At 36.4% G+C, this 21,896-nt stretch overlaps 1 protein-coding gene across 2 annotated transcripts in view; it reads right to left on the minus strand.

Moving 5' to 3' along the window:
• The window catches only part of fras1 (Fraser extracellular matrix complex subunit 1), a 106,941-nt gene that overhangs the window by 52,500 nt on the left and 32,545 nt on the right, over positions 1 to 21,896 (minus strand). For both annotated transcript variants that reach the window (XM_059550376.1, XM_059550375.1), the window contains exons 3-18: positions 18,742 to 18,849; positions 18,054 to 18,146; positions 17,438 to 17,597; positions 16,175 to 16,308; positions 15,938 to 16,021; positions 14,465 to 14,566; positions 13,288 to 13,479; positions 12,172 to 12,261; positions 11,615 to 11,653; positions 11,386 to 11,533; positions 8,174 to 8,320; positions 7,520 to 7,654; positions 3,918 to 4,061; positions 2,603 to 2,743; positions 1,848 to 1,988; positions 303 to 470 (exon numbers count right to left, since the gene is read on the minus strand). In XM_059550376.1, the coding sequence (XP_059406359.1) occupies positions 303 to 470; positions 1,848 to 1,988; positions 2,603 to 2,743; positions 3,918 to 4,061; positions 7,520 to 7,654; positions 8,174 to 8,320; positions 11,386 to 11,533; positions 11,615 to 11,653; positions 12,172 to 12,261; positions 13,288 to 13,479; positions 14,465 to 14,566; positions 15,938 to 16,021; positions 16,175 to 16,308; positions 17,438 to 17,597; positions 18,054 to 18,146; positions 18,742 to 18,849 (2,026 nt within the window). The remainder of the gene's footprint in view (positions 1 to 302; positions 471 to 1,847; positions 1,989 to 2,602; positions 2,744 to 3,917; positions 4,062 to 7,519; positions 7,655 to 8,173; positions 8,321 to 11,385; positions 11,534 to 11,614; positions 11,654 to 12,171; positions 12,262 to 13,287; positions 13,480 to 14,464; positions 14,567 to 15,937; positions 16,022 to 16,174; positions 16,309 to 17,437; positions 17,598 to 18,053; positions 18,147 to 18,741; positions 18,850 to 21,896) is intronic.

Below are 21,896 nucleotides of genomic sequence, written 5' to 3' on the forward strand. Positions count from 1 at the left end.
TTTTGGCAGGATTTGGTCAGGATTTAAATGTAAAAATGAACAGAGTTCTCCACAGGGTTTTTAAAATCCTGTACAACAGCCCTGGTGTATCTGGAGGTAACTGCAGCTCTTCAGTCATCGAGGATTAAGACATTGGGAATAACTAGTGCAAACAACCTGCAGCGTGTAACTCAACACAACAACATGCAGATTCTTTTTTCCAGCATTTATCTTGCCATCACTTCACAATCAGGGAGCTACTGAATTAGCATATGTGTCTTCATCTTCAGAGAGAAATATAAGAATATGTCTTGTTTGCTCACCTCTGCAGGTCCGATCTGCATCAAGGTAATGCTGTGGCCTGCAGGCAGACATACAGGACCCGTGAGACACATGTCCATTTTTAGGCAGCAGAACCTCTTCCCGTTTGACACACTGTATGCAGTCTGAGGAGTCCGGACCCACACAGACCCTACACAATGAATGACACCCTGAAAAGAGAAGGAAACATGCTGAAAGGAGTTTAAAAAAGCTAAGTTCATACACACATGAAAGCTGCACACAGCACTGTATCAAAAAGGGAATGTCTCTTTGACTTTAACCGACCTTAATTTATGCTCCATAAAATTGTTTTAGAATAAACCTAAACTTTAGCCATTTAATTGTATACCTCATAATTATAGTTAGATAGTTTAGACATTAAAGCTGCTTTTGCAAGGGGACCACAAGCTACATCCACGCAGTTTATGAAATTCAGATTTCATGCACTCATCCACATTTTTTATTTTCTATCATGGTGGGAAATTTTACATTGTCTATTGTTTTTTAACAGAGCTAATGACATTTCAGTCCCCCCCAAGCCAAACCTAACCCGAGTTTTACTACTTTTACTAAACATTTTAGTAGACTACCAAAAGTTTGGCATCAATAAGATTCTTTTTGTTGTTGCTGCTATTTATGTTGTGAGAAAAGGTTTTATGTTTGATAAAAAATATTTTTTAAATAGTAATAATGTGAAATGTTATTGTGGTGAAAAAGTTGAATTTTCAGCAAACTTTAATCTAGATTCACATGATCCTTCAAAAATCATTCTAATGTGATTTATCATCATCACAGTCGAAAACTGTAATGAATTGTGGAATCAATGATAGTTTTTTTTCTTCACTTTTTTATTCTTTAATAAAGTTTGAAGTACAGCCTTTGTTTGAAATATTTTTTGCAACCTTATACATCACTAAAAAATCCTCAATGTAATGTATTTTTTATGAATACAAGTATACATTTCTTCAAAGGGTAGTGTATATTTTTCATAATCCCTACAGATTTACTTAAGTGTAGATATATATCTATATGCATCCAGTCTATATACAACACACACACACACACTTCTGTGAACAAATAGGCTGAATCTCTACACAGAGTCAGAGTAAGTCATCTGTATTCAGTACACATACACACTCACCCGCAATGCAGTACTGATTGACATACCGGGCAGGAGACCCATTACACTTAACTGATACAGGTAACTGATAACCCACACTGAACAAAAATCCTCACATTCCACACTACCTTACAATGCAACATATATCTATCGATCGATTTATAGGTCTATCTTCAACTACAAGCAACTTGTCCCTCCATTTAGTTTGGGATCTCTTTAAAATTCTGACCAAATTTAAAATCCATTTTTAATGATGCATTGCATCATTTAGTGAGTGGTCGAACCAAATCTTTGCTTAGTACGTGCTACACAAGAACACTTTAGGACAGCTCATCTTTGATCTATCCTCTTTTATCATGACCCAGTTTTAACCACATAATTATGTAACAGTGGGAGGAATATCAGAGTTTTAGAAATGCAGTCGTACTGTGACAGTGTCCCCCTCTGGAGAACAGGCCCTCTCCACAGGACTCCACACACTGGCCTTGGTTCAGGATGAGAGACTTTGAGCAGGAGGTGCAGTGAGACACAGCTGGCCCTGAGCAGGATGCACACGAACTGTGGCAGGCTGGAAGAATAACATAGGCATAATAATAGAAATCCCATGAGACGAGAGCAAGCATAACTAACCAGGACCTCTTGTAACTTATAACCTTTCAGTGCCAATTTCATCAAACTCGTTTAGCAAAAATGTAACTTGTCTTGGTAGAGTACTTGAGCACATCTCAAGTTCTGGTATTATGGTCGATTTGCCACTTCTGAATGTCCTCTCAACTGCAATCAGCAATAGCTAACATAATGTATGGACTTTCTTATTAGCTGGTTAGGGAGAAAAGTGCTGGCCAAAAAATTAAATGCAAATTGACTGTACACCACAGGATTAGGCTTGACTGTATTAATATAACATTTTAAACTCAAAATCATGCATCAAACTAATATCCAGACATGACAATTTTCTAACCCATGTGGTTTTCCTGTGAAAACGTAGGTAAGACATTTCAAGGGACTGACTCCAAATGACAGGGAAACTTTCCAAAGAATCATCTCTGGCAAAGAAAAAGGGTTTCAGAAAGAATGGTTTTTCAATTGGCTAGGAAAAGATATTTATGAGCTTGTGTTTGCCAGGAAACCTACATGGACGTGTTGAACAAAATATTAAATGTGTGCAAGAAAACTCTTCACCTTGGCAACGGCCGTGGTCATTCTTGTAATACTGTGGTGGACATTGTGGTACACATTTCCCCTGATGCAGTGCATGTTCAGGGGGGCAGCTCATGCAGCTGGGGTTGTCAGGATGACAGGTTGCACAGGAAGGGTCACAAGCTACAACAGGATATAAAAATGTGTTATAAAATATTGCATCAACTGATACATAAAGAAGACACCTAACATTTGGATTAAAGAACTAGTGCAACCTCATGATTAAAATATCTGAATCAAAATGATCGCTTTAAACATGGCTTTTCATTGTTGAATGTTAAATAAGTCCTGGTAGGAATGCATATATCCTCACAGAAGCTAGTATAGGATGTTACAGGCTCTGTGAGTTCGTCCAGATCGGTGGTAGCAGCTTCAAAAACACTCCAATCAGTGAAGTCGAAACAGGATTTGAAGCCCACTCTGTTTCGTTGCTCAAACCATTAGCTATTTTTACTCATAGCCAGAAACCCAAAAACTCAACACAGTTCTCTCATATGTTCTCCCACAGTTCTCTCAGACAAGCTAGATCTTTCTCTCTAAAATACACATTTAGAGTGTCATTCTGCATTTGCTGTAGGGTTGTCAAGGTGAAGCGCAAATGTATTCGAGGTGACATTTCTGAAGCAGGCTTTTGTGTCTTCATGGCAAGATATTATCAACAACAGTGATAAGACAACGAATAAGGCCATATAAATGCCATGAAAATCTGACTAGTAAATGCTACATCCATCCAATACAAAATCAAAATAGTTCCTATTTATATTCAAATAATAATAATAAAAAAATAATAATTCAAATGATTGTGTGCACTGTAAAGCTAGAATACACTGCACAACTATGAACAGATTAAAAAAATTAAATAAAAATGGTATCATAATCTTGCTAACTTGATGCCCCAAAAAACACTACATGACTGTGGGTCATACACTATAAGACATTCACAATGCCTTGAACACAACAAACACATGCAGAAACATATGCATTTATAGGAGACGTGTGACAAATAAAAGCAGGATGAGTTCAATGCTTGATATGCTCCGACTGGATGGATTATGAAGCTTAAAAATAAAATGTGTGTGAATCATACACTAGGCAATGTGAAATCTATCAACTCCAGCAGCTAAAAATCTGAAGACTGGGTCTGAAGTTTGGCGACTAGAGATGACTCCTTCAGACTGCAAATCTGGATGAAATCTGGGCAAAACATAGTGCAGTGTACAGCAAATCTGTTTAATTAAAATGCTTTAATTAAAACAAACCACACATAGTAATTAGATGTCAGTTCTGCCAGTCATACCATAACAGCTGCCTTGATTAGCATAAAAGCCTGGACCACAATCCAAAACACAGAATCCATCCTTCAGTAATTTGGAGGGGTCTGAGCATGTCAAACAATCCTGAGGCCCCGCCCCCTGACAAGATGAACAGGAGTCATGGCAACCTAAAGAGGAAGAAATCAATAACATATTCAAAATCTAACTAAGCAAACAGCATAAGGCAGAATTACAAGATTACGTTATGTTCTAGTGCTGTGTTGTGGCTTTTCTGTGAGGAATTAAAGTGAATTTACTTTGACTGCGAGGGAAAACAAGCCAGTCAGAAAAGAACAAAAGATTACCTTTCTGAGGTCTGAGGCAGAACACATTTGCATATATAAAGAAAGTCTCACGTTTTGAAGGACACATACAGAATCACATACTGTACATACGATGTTGAATATGTGCATTAAAACACATAGTGACACAAATAATACAAATGTATCTCCTCAAAGAATAAACTTCTTTTAGAATCATCCCTTGGTAAGATGGTACGACTATATCCAAAGGCCTACTGATATCTAAACACCAAATACAACCTTTGCAATAAATCTATCTTTAGGCCCAATCTTTATTTTTTATTTATTTATTTATTTTTTTGTCACCGGCTTGTCGTGTTTTTCCAATATTTGGGAAGCTTGATTGGGCTTTGGGTAAATATGGAAGGAGGGTTTTCTCTTAGTTTTTTCCACATGGGTTAAGTTCAAGATATTTTCTTTGTAAAATAAGTGACCTAAATTTGAATAGTCAGGGGCCAGGTTACTAACTCAATCTCCCTTTAGCAAATTTACTGAACTGCTCCACATAAATATATCACACAAGCCTTAAAATCTCATCAATCTACCATCTCTTTTTCAGACGGGGAGAGAGAGAGAAATCTGAGCATTTCTTCAAAATCACCTTCTGGCAGGCCCAGTTTCAGAACCAAATCATTGAGGGTGCTTCTGAAAATTGTGAGGGTGCTCACAAATAATATTAACCCTAATTTTCAACTGTATGAAAATAGTATAACATTACAAAGTGACAAGAATACTTTCTGCATGCAAAGAAAAATAATGACTTAATTCAACAATTCGTCTCCTCTGTCTCTCCACGTCGCCGTAGCGACACTTTGAACCCCCGCTGAACTCAAACTGCGTATGCTATTCTGTGTCAGCTGGGACATCAGGATAGGTTTTCTACGTGTATTTACACTTTGATTTGAACAAAGCGTATATGAGTTGTTCATATTTGTGTTGAGTGTATCTGCTTGCGTTCAGCGGATATTCTCCAAAATGGCACTACAATGATGCAGAGAGACACGGAGTAGACAAATTGTTGAATAAAGTCATTATTTTTGTATTCTTCGTGTACAAAAAGTATTCTCGTCGCTTCATAACATTACGGTTGAACCACTGATGGAAGATGTACTATTATGACGATGTCTACTTTTCTGGACCTATACAGTGTAATTTACTTGGAAGTCAATGGGACAGTCACAAGCCTCCCAGTTTTCATCCAAAATATCTTAAATTTTGATCCGAAGATGAACTAAGCTTTTGTGAGTTTGGAACGACATGGCTGTAAGTGATTAATGGCAAAATTTTCATTTTGGGGTGGAGTATCATTTTAAGGTGCTATGCTGTTGCGTAGTCCACCAAGTCACTCTGTCTCTAGATATACCTCCAACAAATTACACATTTTAAATAAATGCTGTTGAAAAGCTTAAATGCTGAAAAGCTATAAAAAGTTTCCAGTTTCCATAAAAGTATTCATTGGCACAATTGTTTTCAACACTTTAAACATATATTTTTTAGCACCAAATCACCACATTAGAGTGAATTCAGAAGGATCATCTGACACTGAAGACTAAAAATTCAGCATTTACTATGTAAAGTAACATCATACCTCTTATTAAACCACACAGTTGGTGTCATTCATGTCCACACAAAAAATGGTGAGGGATGACTTTCACATTAAAATGTAGTACTTAGAAAAAGAAATACTGATACTTTCCTTAGTAAGAACCACTTACTTCATATCTAATGTTTTATTTTACATGCAATTAATTATGCCTTATGTCAAAATGTTTTTTTTCATTTTATGTACAAATACTGTGTTTTTTTTACCTTATGAATAATCAATGATTTTAAATTATTACAAATGCCACAGAATCTGTGAAAACCCTCTCTAATTATGTTGTGCAGCAATAAGGTCACAAGACACCTTCTCTTATTCTTTGTGGGAATCTAGTGCTCAGGATTAAACTACAAATCTGGGCACAGCGCCCCATGTGAAACATTCACGGTTCTACATGGCACCTCTCCACAGACTCCACAAACACACGGGCACCAAACTGGCCCAGAACCCTGAGAAGCTGGAACAGGGCCAAACATTTTGACAGCCAACAACAAAGTGTGAACAAGATATGTAGGTAACCGTGTTCAATGGATTTGGAAAAGCTTGGCATGCTAGAAAAAATGAATGACAGAACACTTGGCCATGTCTGTCAGCACAACTCTTTAAGTTGTGGCATGTAAGAAGTGTTAGGTAAGGTATGTTAGCAGTTTGTTTCAAAAAAGAAAACCTCACATGTAACATGAGATAAAAAATGTTTAACTCTATTTTAACATAATTTAAAATGTAAAAGAGAAAGGGAGAAAGGCACAGACAAAGAGAGACAAAGAAGATAACAAGATGAAGGGTTTCACCTAAGATTTCCTCATTTTTTAGCTTAGCTAATTAACTCAGAGATTGAAACAAGAGAATGAATCATTATCGCTCAGCCACAATAAAAATCTTCCACATTCAATTACTCAGTAAGACTCATTCTCGCTAAATCCACTATAATGGGCTCAACCTAAGCTGGATATTTCTTCTCCATCTTGTCACTTGTAGAACAATGTGGTCCAATCCATGGGAGAGGCTTATTAAAGTGTGACATTGAATGAGAGTGGGGACTGGGGTAATTGCTGTACAGTCTAGTGGTCCCAGTCACAGACCAGTTAACAGGTCACTAATGCATGATTCCCTCCATATTGGATTGCTATAGTCAGGTAGCCTGACAAGATGAGGTACCCATGTCTTGATGTTGATCCTTATGCAAGGAGTGAATGCACTGCAGATGCAGTAATGCTCCATCTGGCTTTAATAACGAAGAAGAAATCAACCTTTTAGAGCTAACATAACACAAAATGTTGTACAATAGGAATTCCACATCTAAATATATAAACTGGGTCCTTTTGCTATCATTACAATATAAGATATTATTTTCTATTTCAACCTGTTTAAAATGTAGTTTATTGGTTTGATGGCATAGCTGAATTTTCAGCGGCCATTGGTTTAGAATGGTCAGAAAATCTTTCTATTATGCTGATTTGCTACTCAAGAAACATTTGAAAACAGTTGTGCAGCTTGTGCAAATCAGTACTGTTTTGTAACAGTTTTATTGTCATCTTTCCTCAAGAGCTACCTGCTGAGATGCAATATATATACACTTCATTTAAAGCTGCTAAGAAAGTCATAAAAGTACAGCAAAAGTAAACAGTACCACAGAAAGTCTAGACAATAAAAGTGAATGTAATGTAAACTGCAGTTGACTTACTGAGACAGCGTGTGTGGTCCTGGAACAGACCTCTCTCACAGGTGCTCACACATTGCCTGCCACTAAGGAGAAAGGACCCACCACATGCAGTGCATTCAAAGTCATTCTCACAGGTGGCACATGAAGGCTGGCAAGCTTGCAGAAAGAGAAAGAGAAGGGTGATGAGGGTCGGGCCATACAATTTCATTGCTGCAATATCAAAAAACTATGTGAAAGCTGGGTACCGATACATTAATAGAGATTCTGTGTTTTTTTCAAATGATGCTATAGCCCTCCAAAGTGGGGGGAAATTCCAGTGTAGGATCCGGTCTGTGTTTTGACTTGTTGAAATGACTGTGACAAACATGACTCATGTACATGTACATGCACATCCACATACAGTAATCACACACACACGCACACACACAGACCAACAAAGCCATAGGATTAGCTTTTTATGGAAGTCACCCAAAGCAGAGGGCGTTTTGAGGATTTAAAATACCATAGGGTAAAAATATGTTTAGGCCAGACGTGTGTGAATGTTGGAGGGAAATTAAAAGGAGGAGGATAAGATAAAAAAGGAAGTGAGATGAAGAGGAGAACAGCAATTTGTGAAACAAAACCAGCGTGGGCTATAAAAGTAAAACACAATAATAAAAAAAAGTATTTTTATACCTGCACAAATTTTGCCCTGAGCGAAAAATCCTTCAGGACATGACTGCAGACAGCGTCCATTCATCAACAGGGCGGAAGGGTCCCGACAGCTGTCACAGTGATCTGGTGTGCCAGAGCATGTCAAACAGTCCTTGTGACACTGCACTGCTACAGACACACACACGAAACACAGTCAAACTCCTCAGATGACACATAAAGCTACTTTACAAACACCCATTTAAATTAGAATCGTTTACAGACTTCTTTTATCATTATCACCTCTGCTCTAATAAAATAGAACCAGTTGGCGGCTGTGACAGTACATTTGCATTTTCCTAAGGCATTGGACAAACCCAAATGTTACCAAAAATGGCTGAATTTACCTATCAAAGAACAACCATTAAAGTACAATTTATTGTGAATGCTTTGGGTATTTTTTAAAATTAAGAAAAGCTGTTCTTAATCATAGCCAATATAACATTATTATTGTCAAAGGGGTATTTAAGCAATTACAGGTACTCAAAACCTGTCACACTTCCAACTAATTAAAATACTTACATTTAAAATAGGCTTTCGGATAGTGTGGAAATTAATTTAAACATAGTTCTTCACTAAACCATATACACGTTTAAAAAGTGTCGGATCTGTAAGATTTCTAAAAATAAATTTAATTTAGGTATTTTATATTTGCCAAGGCTGCATTCATTTGATCAAAATATATATTAGAAACAGTGTCATTGTGCAAATTTTTAAATACCTTTAATATATATTTAAAAATGTACTTTATTCATGCGATTTCAATGCTGAATTTTCAGCAGCCATTAAATCCAGGGTTCAGTGTCACAGGATCCTTCAGAAATCATTATAATATTGCTGATTTGCTGTTCAAGAAAACAAATATTGACATTAAAAGCATTTCTTGTACTTCCTAATATTTTTGGAAAGTGATCCATTGTTTTGGGAGTGTTTGATGAAAAGTCCCAAAGAACAGCATGCATTTGAATTTGAAATATTTTGTAACATTATAAATGTCTTAAAGACTCAAAATTATTTGGACGGTAGTGTACCTGATTTTATTCACTCTAAACCATAAATATGTGAATATATATATGTGAAATATACATCATCTGAAAGCTGAATAAATAAGCTTTCCATTGATGTATGGTTTATTAGGATCTGACAATATTTGGCCTGAGATGCAACTATTTAAAAATCTGGAATCTGAGGGTGCAAAAAAAAAAAATCTAAATACGGAGAAAATCGCCTGTGAAATTGTCCAAATGAATTCTTAGCAATGCATATTACTAATCAAAAATTACGTTTTGATATATTTATGGTAGGAATTTAACAAAATATTTTCATGGAACATGATCTTTACTCAATATCCTAATGATTTTTGGCATAAAAGAAAAATCAATCATTTTGACCCATACAATGTTTTTTTCAGAATCAGAATGAGCTTTATTGCCAGGTATGTTTACACATACAAGGTATTTGTTTTCGTGATAGATTGATTTTTGGCTATTGCTAAAAATATACCCCAGCGACTTAAGACTGGTTTTGTGGTCCAGGGTCACATATTTTCTTTTAATATTAACAAATACTATTACATCATATAATGCTTAAAGTGCAGTTGCCAGTTGTATGACGTCAAGGTAATTTCCTCTATAGTCATGCAAAAGAACCATCAAAATCTTCAGTGTACTAATAAACCATTCATAACTTCTCCACATGGTCCAAAAGAAACCTGAGCCTCTAACTATAATTCTCTTTGACACCATTACTTGGCACAAGAATTAATTACACAGTCTCTAATGATCAAATAAATCCCTTGCTAAGGACTTTGGGTTGCAGGTTTCTTGCTCCGTCCATGAGGCCAGAGCAAGAGACATGGAAAAAGAGCAATGCAGAACATTAAAGGTGCATTGGTAATTATTTGATAGTCATTCTCAATTTTTGGACCGGACTGCAAGCACAAGGCCAGACCCATATCCAGAGGCAGAAAATGAAAGCTCTTAGTCTTTATTATTTTCGGACATTCCCTCATAAATCACTTTTAATTAAATACCCTGGTGTGTGAATCAATAAGTCTGGGTGAAAAACTATCCTACTCTCCATTTTCCAGTTGAAGTAAGCATTTTTTACCAGAATGACCTTTGAGACTTTCCATCGATTTGAAAAATCTACTTGTTTTGAGTGTAAATGTATTATAATATGGTCACCAGCTAGTAAATCCCTCCGAATCGCAGTGTTTCTCACAGTAACACTGCAAGACATTATGTCTCAGACAATCTATCTGATAAAACACTGATGCTGGGTTCCTTCTGTTCCTCACAACATGCAGACAAGTAACAAATGGTTATGTGACTGTGAATGCATATACACTGCCTTTGTCTTATTGATAAAATCTGGACATCAGCCAGCTAACAAGTGCTATCACCAAGCAAGCTTCTACTTTCCATATGCGCTTAATAGTGCTTATGATAAATATAGAAGGGAAAAGTATGTATTCTTTTTTTTTTTGTAAACAGGGTAGCCGTTTCCTGTCCAAAGTTTAAGAGAAAAAATACTATTTGACTGCTGCGTTTAGAGGATACATTAGCATAATCTTATAAGCATAAACACAGAGATGCCAAACGGTCAACCCACGCACATATAAACGTCCAAACAATTTGCCCTGTCTCTTCAGATAAACATACAGTACATGTCTATATAAAAGCAAAATGTAAACACAAACACATTCTGTTTTCTTTCTCTCTATGGTCTTTCCTAAGAGAAAGAGAGAGAGAGGAAGATGTGTGTTCCTTCCTTTAGCATCTTTTGAAGTCACCAGGGAAATTTAGTATATAGATCAGAACCGAGTCTCATGGGTGCCGCAGAGTTTAATATTAATAACCATGTTATCTAACCAGAATATAATCTAATACTATAGCTCTCATCTCTCTACCACCCAGATCAACTATGTTTTGTCTTATGATTGAGAAATTGTTCCTTGGAGGGCTGATAAAGAAATATTTTCAGAACAATTCAGAAGTGTTTTTTTAATCACATAAAGAAATGCTTTTAAACTGGGAATAGAATAATGTTCTTTTGAAGTAAATAAATCAAAGTATAACCCCAATTTCACTGATTATATCGGAGCATATTCATAAGAGAGCATGGTAATTAACTACTGCAGCTTCATACATCATTGCTGCTTGGGAAATGAACACCAACATAGACGCAGATCTCACCTGGATTGCAGTCTGGACAGCACTGTTCAGGGTGACGTATAGCTAGGGTCCCCAATGGACAGGTGGGACAGGAATGCTGGTAACAGGTCACATGACCCTCTTGACACTGACACTCACGACACAGCCCCTCTCTGACACTCTCTAGATTCTGAGACACAAATAAGACAAAACAATCTGTTATATAATAGTATTGTTTAAATTTGCAAACCACACGCTTATGTTTACTTACAGTGAGGCGTCTAAAACTCTTGATGGTGACTTTCTGCCCCTAAATAGACAAAGACAGTCTGATTGTTGGTGGTAATGATTTGCTTGATTTTCTCTTCGCTGCTATCAAAAGCTTCTTGCATATTAGCATTTGGGGTCAGTATTTATTTATTTATTTTTGAGAGAGAGAGAGAGAAATTAATACATTTATTCAGCAATGACACTCAACTGATAAAACGTGACATTAATGCATTTATAGTGGTACAAAAAAAAAAGCTTTTCTTTTGAACTTTCTATTCATTAAAGAGCACCAAATCAACAAATTCCTGAATGTTCATGTGACAATAAAGAGTAATGATGTTAAAAATTCAGCTTTGACATGACATAAATAAATTCAATTTTAAAATATAGAAAACAGTTATTTCAAATTGTACAAATATTTCACAATATTACTGGTTTTACATTATTTTCTTTCAAAATATCTTACCGACCCCAAACATTTGTATGGTAGCATATGTATTTCATATGTAAACATGGATATAAAACATGATAAAACCAATATTTAAAGAAGCTTCATACCTTCTGGTCTGGCTGTGAATATGTACAGGAACTGGTTGTAGTCTTACACTCTGGGCAGCATTTCCCAGGCAAATGAACCAGTTTTTCTCCCTGGCACAAGGTGTGAAATTTTAGTTCATTTAATTTCAACATTAAAACACCCACAGGGGAATGATTAGCTGTCTGACACAGAGCCACAAATCTCTAATTACATCACATTTCCAATTCTACCTCTGAGGTTCTTTATAGGGTGCCGCTATCAATAGTCATTTACATTCATGAGAGAATCTTTAGTTGTTTCTTTGTAACACTGTTAGATCACCAAAGCCATGGTAGTTTTACAAGCAAATCAGAAAATGTCAGTGAAATACGGAACTACAGATGGGAAAGAGGGTTTGATCAATGTTTTCAAAAAGATATAGAAGCATTTGTTGTATTTGTTTGTTGTTTAATGACACACTCTATTACTATGACTTCAATGAACATCAGCTCTTATTTAAATTAATGCAGGACCTAAAAACCACTGCACTGAAAAATAATAATAATAATTATATATATAAGTAAGTATATAAGTATACAGACTGACATGAGGGTGAAGTATAAATATCTCGAAATAATTGCGTTACCACTTTTTACAGCATGCATAATAGTTTTTTGCTCCAGAATATTTCTAACATTTAAAACCTGATAGGTTTCTGTTCACACTTGTGTACTACTCTTTTAAACTTCAAAGTAGTGGAATTCAGAGGACTTCAAAACTTTTAAGTCAGAGTTTCCTCTCTACAGAATAACCTTTACAGTGGCAATTCTGGATTGGGGCCGAAAGTATAATTAATAAGTGATAAATCTCCTCATTGCTCAGCCTTTCAAAGCTCCTTATGATTAATGGAGAAGCAGAGAATATATTGATTGAATAAAGTTATAATTCATAACCAGGACAATTGACCACAGAGATAATGTGCCCCAGGTCTCAAATTCATCTGGTATATTTTGCCCTAATAATAGTAAACATATTATATATAGGGCATCCCCTCAAGCTGAGCTTGTTAATTGCGTCTTTTAATGAGCAGAGCAAGTATGTGTCCCTGCTGATAGCTCTGCATAGAAATGTGTTCCCTATAAAATTTAGACACATACCCGTGGGCACTCTGATCTGGCACACTCGACCCGTTGGCACAGCACCTGACCCCGTTCACACATGCAGAACTCACAACCTGTGCCATTCCACATATCACCATGGTAACGGGCAATGCCCTCATAGAGGCAGCTGCCTTTTGATGAGACACAATCTTCACAACACTGTCCGGCTCGCTTGACCTTCGTCTGACCCTGAGAAGAACACACATTAGCAGACATTATAAAATGTCACACTTGTTATAATGCACATCAAAACATTTGGTAGCCCTTTATTTTACGGTGTTCTTGTGACACATTACATGTACTTACTATTATAATAGCAATAAATTATGCATAATTACATGCAAAAAACCCTAAGCTAAAACCTAACCATATAGTAAGTACATGTAATGAATTAATATTACTCAGTATTTAAGTGTATAATTACACTGTAACAAGGACAGCTTAAAAAAATGTAACCAATCATTTTTACTTGTGCCTCAGTTTGTAAAAACCAAAATAAAAAAATCTGTTGTAAACAACAACATCCATTTAATAGAGCTTAATTTGTATATAACCCAAAATTCTTCCTCATTAAATCCCACAAAATTGTGTGTTGATGTATTTGGAAGTTTTAGAAATTGTAGAAAACTGTATTTTTTTTTAAGGAAAATATATAATAGCCTAGAAGAAAAGACTTAAGAACTGTTTAAATGCTAAAAGTGAATTTCGACAACTTTTAGCATATAGATGGACTCCAGTTAATAAAATAAATGCTATAAGCCATAAAAGTCTCATTTTCATTTAATGAGGTAATTTCATGCTCTTTAAAGAGTCACGCTATTAAGGTAAGATATAAAAAAAGAAATGTCTGTTCCTGCTGAGTATTGTTCTAAAGCACAGTTGCATAAGATCATGAATTTTGCAATGAAGCAAAAGACTGAGATGAAAAACACCCCGGAGCAACAGACAAAATGCGAAATATATGGTGCAAACAATCCTGGATGACGAAAATCCTAACTGTCACGTTTAGGCCCAAGAAGCATAAACTGCAAGAATCAAAGTGAGATTGTATTCAATTGTAAATGACAACAGTCAGTTAGCCTACAGCATCTCTTTTGTGATCTTCTCTGCAAGTGTGAAGGTCAAGAAACTGTGTTTTACTTGAAGTGCTGGGGTGGAATGGATTTCTGCTGACCTTATCACAGTGGAGAGGAGGACACTTCTCTGTCTGACAGCGAGAATGACCGCGATCGCACACACAGGTGGTACAGCTGCCTCTCTGCCACTGCTCACCATGCTAAGGACACACACATACACAGTAAAAGAGTTCTGAGAAAGGGGACAATCTGCCACCAATACTGCATTTTTTAAATGTATGTAAAAATCCCAAAAATACAAAGCTACATCACCAATGTCTCGATTCAATTTCAAAATTCAGATGGCATCTCAATGCTGTTCAAAGCTTCAGCAGCAGAACAAATTACAGCACATAATGAATTAAAAATTAATGACAATTTCAGCCAATGCTGTAGTGAACAAGACAAGTACTAGAAGGAGATGAAAAGAGTGGTGGATGTTATCCTCTCTAAATCCCTGCTTTGCTTTCACACAATCCAATGTGATCAAAAGAGCTGAATTCCGCTGAGTGGGACGTGATTGCTGAGAGCACGGTGAACAGAGAAAGAGCCCTAAATGACATGTTGATGAGAGAATTCGGGGACGCTTGTGACGTTTGTGTCTAAAGAGAGTTGTCAGTACTGCAAGGATGTAACCACGTACTCCAGACAGCAGTGATCAACTGGAATAATTAAAGAATTAACTACATGATTCAACCATCATCTTAATATGCTATGTCTATAGTAATATTGACTCTGGAGCTTTAATTGTTTAAGAGAGTTTCATCATGACGCAAGCGTGCGGCGTGCTGATGTAAAACACATGCAGAGGAAAGCATGCACATGTTATGTGATCCTCTCCACAAAGGCACAAGAAGAAGAATTCTTGAGTAAAGTCATTATTTTTGTTTTCTTTGCATACAAAACGTATTCTCATAGCTTCGTAAAATTATGGTTGAACGACTGATGTCACATGGTACATTTTAACAATGTCCTTACTGCGTTTCTGTGTCTTGACTTTGGTAATATCCTTGCTGTCGATGAAAGGTCAGAAAGCTCTCGGATTTCATATAAAATATCTTAATTTGTGTTCCAAAGATGGATGAAGGTCTTATGGGTTTGGAACGACATGTAATTAAAAACAGAATTTAGATTTTTGGGTGAATTATCCCTTTAATGAAGCAGACAAAAACTGCAAATTGAGAGAGAGTGAGCAAACAGATGAAGAGTCACTTGAGGCAATGATGTGTAATGTGTGTGTGAACAATGGAGAGAGGAACACAAGATGATATGAGGCAAAGAATGAAGTGTGGAAGAATGACAGAAGCAGGAGTGACAAGCATATCACACACACACACTCAGACAGGCTTTATGCTAAACCCATCTGCCACAGTATTAATGATGAACACACTTTAACCCACACTTACGATCCCCTCCTTCAAAAGGTCTTCCGTAATACAGTCATGCATTGTCCCATCTGTCACTCTCAATCTATCTCTGTCCTGGGATTTCTGTGTATATTTCACCTTACTCTAATCTCTTTTCCGGCTTACCTTGTACTCATTCCCAGCCTCCATGCAGGGATTCGGCTCACATTGAGGACAGCACTGTCCTGGCTGGACCACCAGAATCTCATTCTGTTTATCAAATGAGTACATCAACATGCTGTTTTTAATAGCTAGAACAACTCTTTCAATGTATAATAACAGGGTTAATTAGTCTAGGTTTAGAGATGACATGGTAAGTTTTGCACATCTGAACACAAGGCACAGTTTTGGCTTGTTACTGACCTCTTTGCATGTAACAGGCTGACACTCTGCAACCAGGCATTCAGCGTGACCGTTTTTGCATCCACACTTTGTACAGGGGCTGGATGTCCATTCCACCCCATCTCTGTACTGACGGCCTTCCCAAGAGCAAGAGGCTATGGAGTGAGAAAGAATATTTTAATTGCAAAATTGTACTCTAATCTCTAAAAGAAAAAAGCAGATCATTGGTCTCTGACAGTATGAAGCAGAATAAACCGTCTTGGAACACATATAGCTAAGAAAAAGCAAGCCTGTTAAAAGCAATCAGCAAAACATTCAAAAAAGAGAGGCAAACACATGATTGCTTCAAACATCACAACACGCAAAAGCTGAAGTGTTGTTATATATGTGCCACTAGTGACAACAAAAAGAACAGCAAAATCAATAGCACAGTCTTCAGTATCTAAAAAGTTTGCCATTGTTTGAGCAAATTCATGCCCCAAATTTACACCACAGGTTGAGACAATGCTGTTAGAGGTGCTCAAACGGATGGCAATTCCATTTGAGGCCAAAAGAAATGACACACATCTTTAATTTTGACATTTGTTGAAGTACCAACAGATAATTTCTTCTGTATCATGATGTACATGAAAAACATGTAGGAAGGGAAGTTGGTTCTGTCCTTGGGTTTTTGATTGGATGGGGGGCAGATCTGATCGTAAGCTTGTAGTAAACTTTAAGAAAGGTTTGAGGTTTAAGCGGACGTCATGACTGGAGAAGTCCAAAATACATCACCAGAGAGAAGTCTGATGTTATATTTTGACTCAAAAATAAATGGTCAAAAAAAAATAGAAAGAACAAAAGAAACATAAGAATGGATGAATTGTTCACAAATAAATTCAGTGAAATGCATTTTGAAAATATACTTTACCAACAAATCAAGACAAAATAAAGTTTTTATCAGGGGTAGCTTATGTTCATTTCACTTTGGCCATTAATATTGTTTTAATGTATTATAAATAAACAGATTAACTTTAATTACAAATAAGCAGATATAAAAAAGTAAATATATATTCCTAAAAATATAGATATAAACAAATGTACCCAGTGAATTTGTCCAAAAGAATATTATTATTTTGTGTTCCATGTGATGTCGTGTGCTCTATAGGACAAAACATTCCTAAACATTATCAAATTTTTCCTATGAAGTAAATACAATGTCTGACGAAAACAAGAAACGGTGGCAAAGGAAAGCAATAACTGTCACAAGAGGTTGAACATTAAAAAAGTTGCAGCTTACTGTACCTCCATTATGAGCACATACAGGGCAGCAGTCTCCATCTGGGATGAAAGGACTCTGGTCTTTCCCACAACTAAGAGGAGGACAAGCACGTGGCCCACAGATCACCTTCCCATTAGAGCATGTGCACACCGAACATTTGGAATCACTCCACTGACTGTTATGCTGAGTGAGTGAGTGAGTGAGTGAGGGGGGGAGAGAGAGAGTGGTAACTCAGGACATGGATGAAGAGAGATGCTGATTTCAAAACACAATAAAAGTCTTAAAATAAATTAGAAAACTGTTATCTTTAAATTTGTGCAAACAGAATGACACACAGATCACTTATTGTTCTGAGCCTGAATGCCAACACAGCCTGCTCTCCTAAGTAAATGCTACTTGACTTGAAAGCTACACTGCTAGAATCTTAAACAGAGCACCAAGTGGCTCTTTAGCAGGGATGACTGGGACAAAAAAAGAGGCTTGCTCTGGCAGGGAAGAGTGAATGGTAACAAAACCGCTTTTGTGCATAAAACGAAGCAATCACCGGGTGTTTGACCAGAAGTGGGAAGATTTGCCAAGGAACAGGATGAGGCTTTTAGCATCTTTCATTGGAGTTGTGTCATAAGCAGTGTCACTTACCCCATAAACCATTCCTTCATGCTGACAGATCCCAGGCAACTGTGCAAAACATTCCGGACAGCACTTGTTGGGTGGGATTCTCAAGCGCTCACCCTAGGAAAACATCCAAAGACATTTAAAGAGATGTATTAACATTCTAGAGAACGTTTTATCATGACTCAGGACCAAGGAGACATAATACGGGATCAAAACTATTGGCATTTGCAACCAGTGTTATTTTAGTATTATTTATGTACTACAAACTAATTTATTACGTTTGAACGAGCTTTTCAAATGTTTTAATTTTAAATTTGTTTTAGGTTTTAAGTAATTTTGTTATGCGCATTGCCATTTTTATAAATATTGATAGTTTTAGTACTTCAACTGCAACCTATTTTTATTTTCTCCAAGGCAACATTTTTCATTTCTGTTTAGGTTATTCAAGTTTGATTTGCAATGATAGAGCTTAGAAGGCCAATTTTTTTATATGATGAATGTATTCTGAAAGAAGAAAGTCATAAATGCCTAGGATGGCTTGAGGGGGAGTAAATAAAAGGCTAATTTTCATTTTTTTTTTTTTTTTGTGAAATAACCCTTTAGCGTTTAATTGTCCGCTTTCATATCTATAAGCTAACAAGGCATTCATCAAGCACCTTCGCCCTGTTATTGCCCCGTTTTAGTTGTCCATGAGCAAATAATTCATTCTTACCCTCTGAAAGTCACACTGGGGATTTTGGCAGCGAGTGGGTTTGCAGATGACAACATCATTGTAGCAGATGCAGTCTTGACAGGTGTCTGGTTTCCATGATGTATTGTTCTATGACAGGAAGAAAGGTACAAAGATATAACTCCATGCAGAACCAAATGCCATCATCTCAGTTTATTGAGCTTGCGTTGGGAATGATACAAAACTAAAAAGCAAAACCTTGACAGTGTAACATCTGGAGATGACAAAATAAAAACAAGTCAGAGGGGTCAATGTCCAGGCTGAAATAATGAACCTATATTGAGCAATTCCCTTAATTAACATTCATAATCATACATTTTCAAACCAGCTTCAGAAATTACATTTGTTAGAAATTTTAACTGAAACCATTAAAACAAGGCCATTAGACCAGAGACATCCCTATATTTAAAACATTTAACAAAAACCCACCAATTCACTATCTCAACAAATTAGAATCATTCATAAGGCCAATAAATTTTTTTTTTTTTTTTTTTGTGAATTGTTGGCCTTCTGGAAAGTATGTTCATTTACTGTACATTTACGCAATACTTGGTGGGGGCTCCTTTTGCTTTAATTATTGTCTCGGTTTGGCGTGGCATTGAGGTGATCAGTTTGTGGCACTGCTTAGGTGGTATGGAAGCCTCGACAATCCTCATAAGGCTGCAGTTCTCTCTGTTGGTTGTGCGACTTTTTCTTCCACATTTTTGATCTTGTCACTCCTATCTTGGAGTCTTTGCATTGGCTTCCTGTAAGGTTTAGGGTTGATTTTAAGATTCCGATGCTCACTTACAAGGCTCTGCATGGTTTGACACTGCAATATCTGCCAGAACTTTTAACTCCATATACCCCAAGGTAGAACCTTCATTCTTCTGATACTGGACTGCTAATTGTTCTGTCTACTTGCCTAAGATCGATGGTGGATAGGGCTTTTTTTTCTCTAGGTCCAAAACTTTGGAATTCTCTTCCTACTGAAATAAGGCAGGCAAATTCTTTTAAAATGTTTAAATCTTGCCCTAAAACTTATTTTTTAAGGGTAGCTTTTTCTTAATTTAAATTTTATATTGTTCTTATTTCTAATGTGTGTTTTTTACTCATTGTCATACATTTTTATATGGTGTATTTTGATGTTTTATTTGTTATGTAAAGCACTTTTTAATAAAGAATATTATTATTATTACTGATTGAAAAATAATTGTAAAAAATGTTAAAGAACATTTTTTGTACTATTTTCAATGTGAAAATGTATTATAATTATTGCATAAATATAAACTATTACCATAAAATTCTCACAAAATACAAAATAAAAAATATTATTGAACAAAAATTAAAAAACAAAAATAAAAAGTTCAATTTGAGGTGTCTGGTCACTTTTGACCGTGAAGACTATGAGTGTGACTCCCAAATGAGGAGCACACAAGTGTTAAAGTCCATGTGACAATTCAGATATATGCACACAAAACTCTTAGGGGCTGTTTACACCTGGCCACTTCATGCGTTTTCTCAGATCGGATAGCTATCTGATTTATCACAACGGTTCCATTTACACCTGGTCACATGAATGTGTTTTTGCGAAACGGATTTAAATCCGATCTTCAATTCCCGCGCTATATGCAGATTTAATGGAGTGCACGTCACCGAAAGCAACAGATATGAGCTGCATTTTATTGATCATCAGCTAAAATTTCAAAATCAAAGACCGCAATAAGAGAGAGCGGCAACAGCACTGGTAAGATCATTTCGTTTCTCTACCATTAATGATGATGATTGTGTGTTAAGCGTTCGCGACTTACTTTCACTTTGATTTGCGATAGTTTGCACGTTGGTTTAATGAATATATGCTAAATATGTGGTTTTAACAACCAGATGCATTTACACTTGTCTAGTTTTGTCTGGAATGCGGCCCAGACCACCTCCTGAAGTGGTTTGAGCGATCGGATTCAAATCCGTCTCAAATGCGTTTCGGAGGGCATTTAGACCTGGTCTTTTCACGATCGGATAGCTATCCGATCTGAGAAAACGCATGAAGTGGCCAGGTGTAAACGGCCCCTTAGTGATCATAAATTCCGTACGGCTGTATTTTAAATCACACACAGTGACAGCTATCCTGAGGAGCCATCTTGTCAAAGTGACACTCTGAGCAAGTGTTGATGGGTTGTGTATTTCAGCACAGCACCTAGCCTCTGAAGTGACACTCTGCACAGATGTCTTAATGGGGAATGGCCCCAATGTGGCTTTGAATGGCCAGCTCGGAGAGATCTGAGCAGAGTCAATATCTCAGCAAACTGTCCATGCTTTCCACACGCCCAGAGTGGTGATAAAATCTACTGAAAACACATCTCATGTGATCTGTGGCATGCAGCACATTCAGCTAAAACTGTGAAAAAAGAACTTTGCACCTAATAGGAAAGAAGTCTAGAAAACATTGTTAAAAATAAACATTATGTGAAAACAAAAATTTAAATATGGGTAACACTTATAGTACCTTATTGAACCTTATTCTAAAGTGTTACCAAAATACGTATTGTTCCAAGCACATATTCTTCTGTGGAACATAAAAGGTTGGTGTTTGAAGAATATTCTGGACTCTCCTTTCCACAGAAGTAAAGTAAACGAAGAGTATACAAGAACAGCTGCAGAATTAAAAGTGTGCTGTGTTTTCTTATTCATAACTAGATAAAAGTAAAACCCTCTATGGGACATTACTAACAAAACTCTAGGTATTTCCTGACATTCCCTTAATGATAATCTTATCAAACCAATCAAAACAAAACAAATTTGAATTCGCCTGAGTTAGCTTAAGATTACGTTCCTATTGCATAGTAAGCAGGTCCCTGTAGTACTGAAATTTTAATGGCTAGTTTTTGTAATGACAGAAAGCCTGTTGTATTTTCTCCAGCAGATTTTTGAAACATTTTTGAACAAGCAACACATTTGAGATAATGACATTTTTATTAGCTGAACAAAATAGGCCACACAAGTTTGTACTCTAAGCACAACAAACATACACAATAAATTTAAGGACAATTCTGTCTAAATAAAATATAAAGATTACATAAAAAACTTAAACAATGAAAGCAAAGAAAATTAAAAATGATGCCTTGGGACCTCACTAAAATATGTTAAAGCTGAAGCACTAA

Source organism: Carassius carassius, chromosome 5 (assembly GCF_963082965.1).
Source record: "Carassius carassius chromosome 5, fCarCar2.1, whole genome shotgun sequence".
Classification (NCBI taxonomy): domain Eukaryota; kingdom Metazoa; phylum Chordata; class Actinopteri; order Cypriniformes; family Cyprinidae; genus Carassius; species Carassius carassius.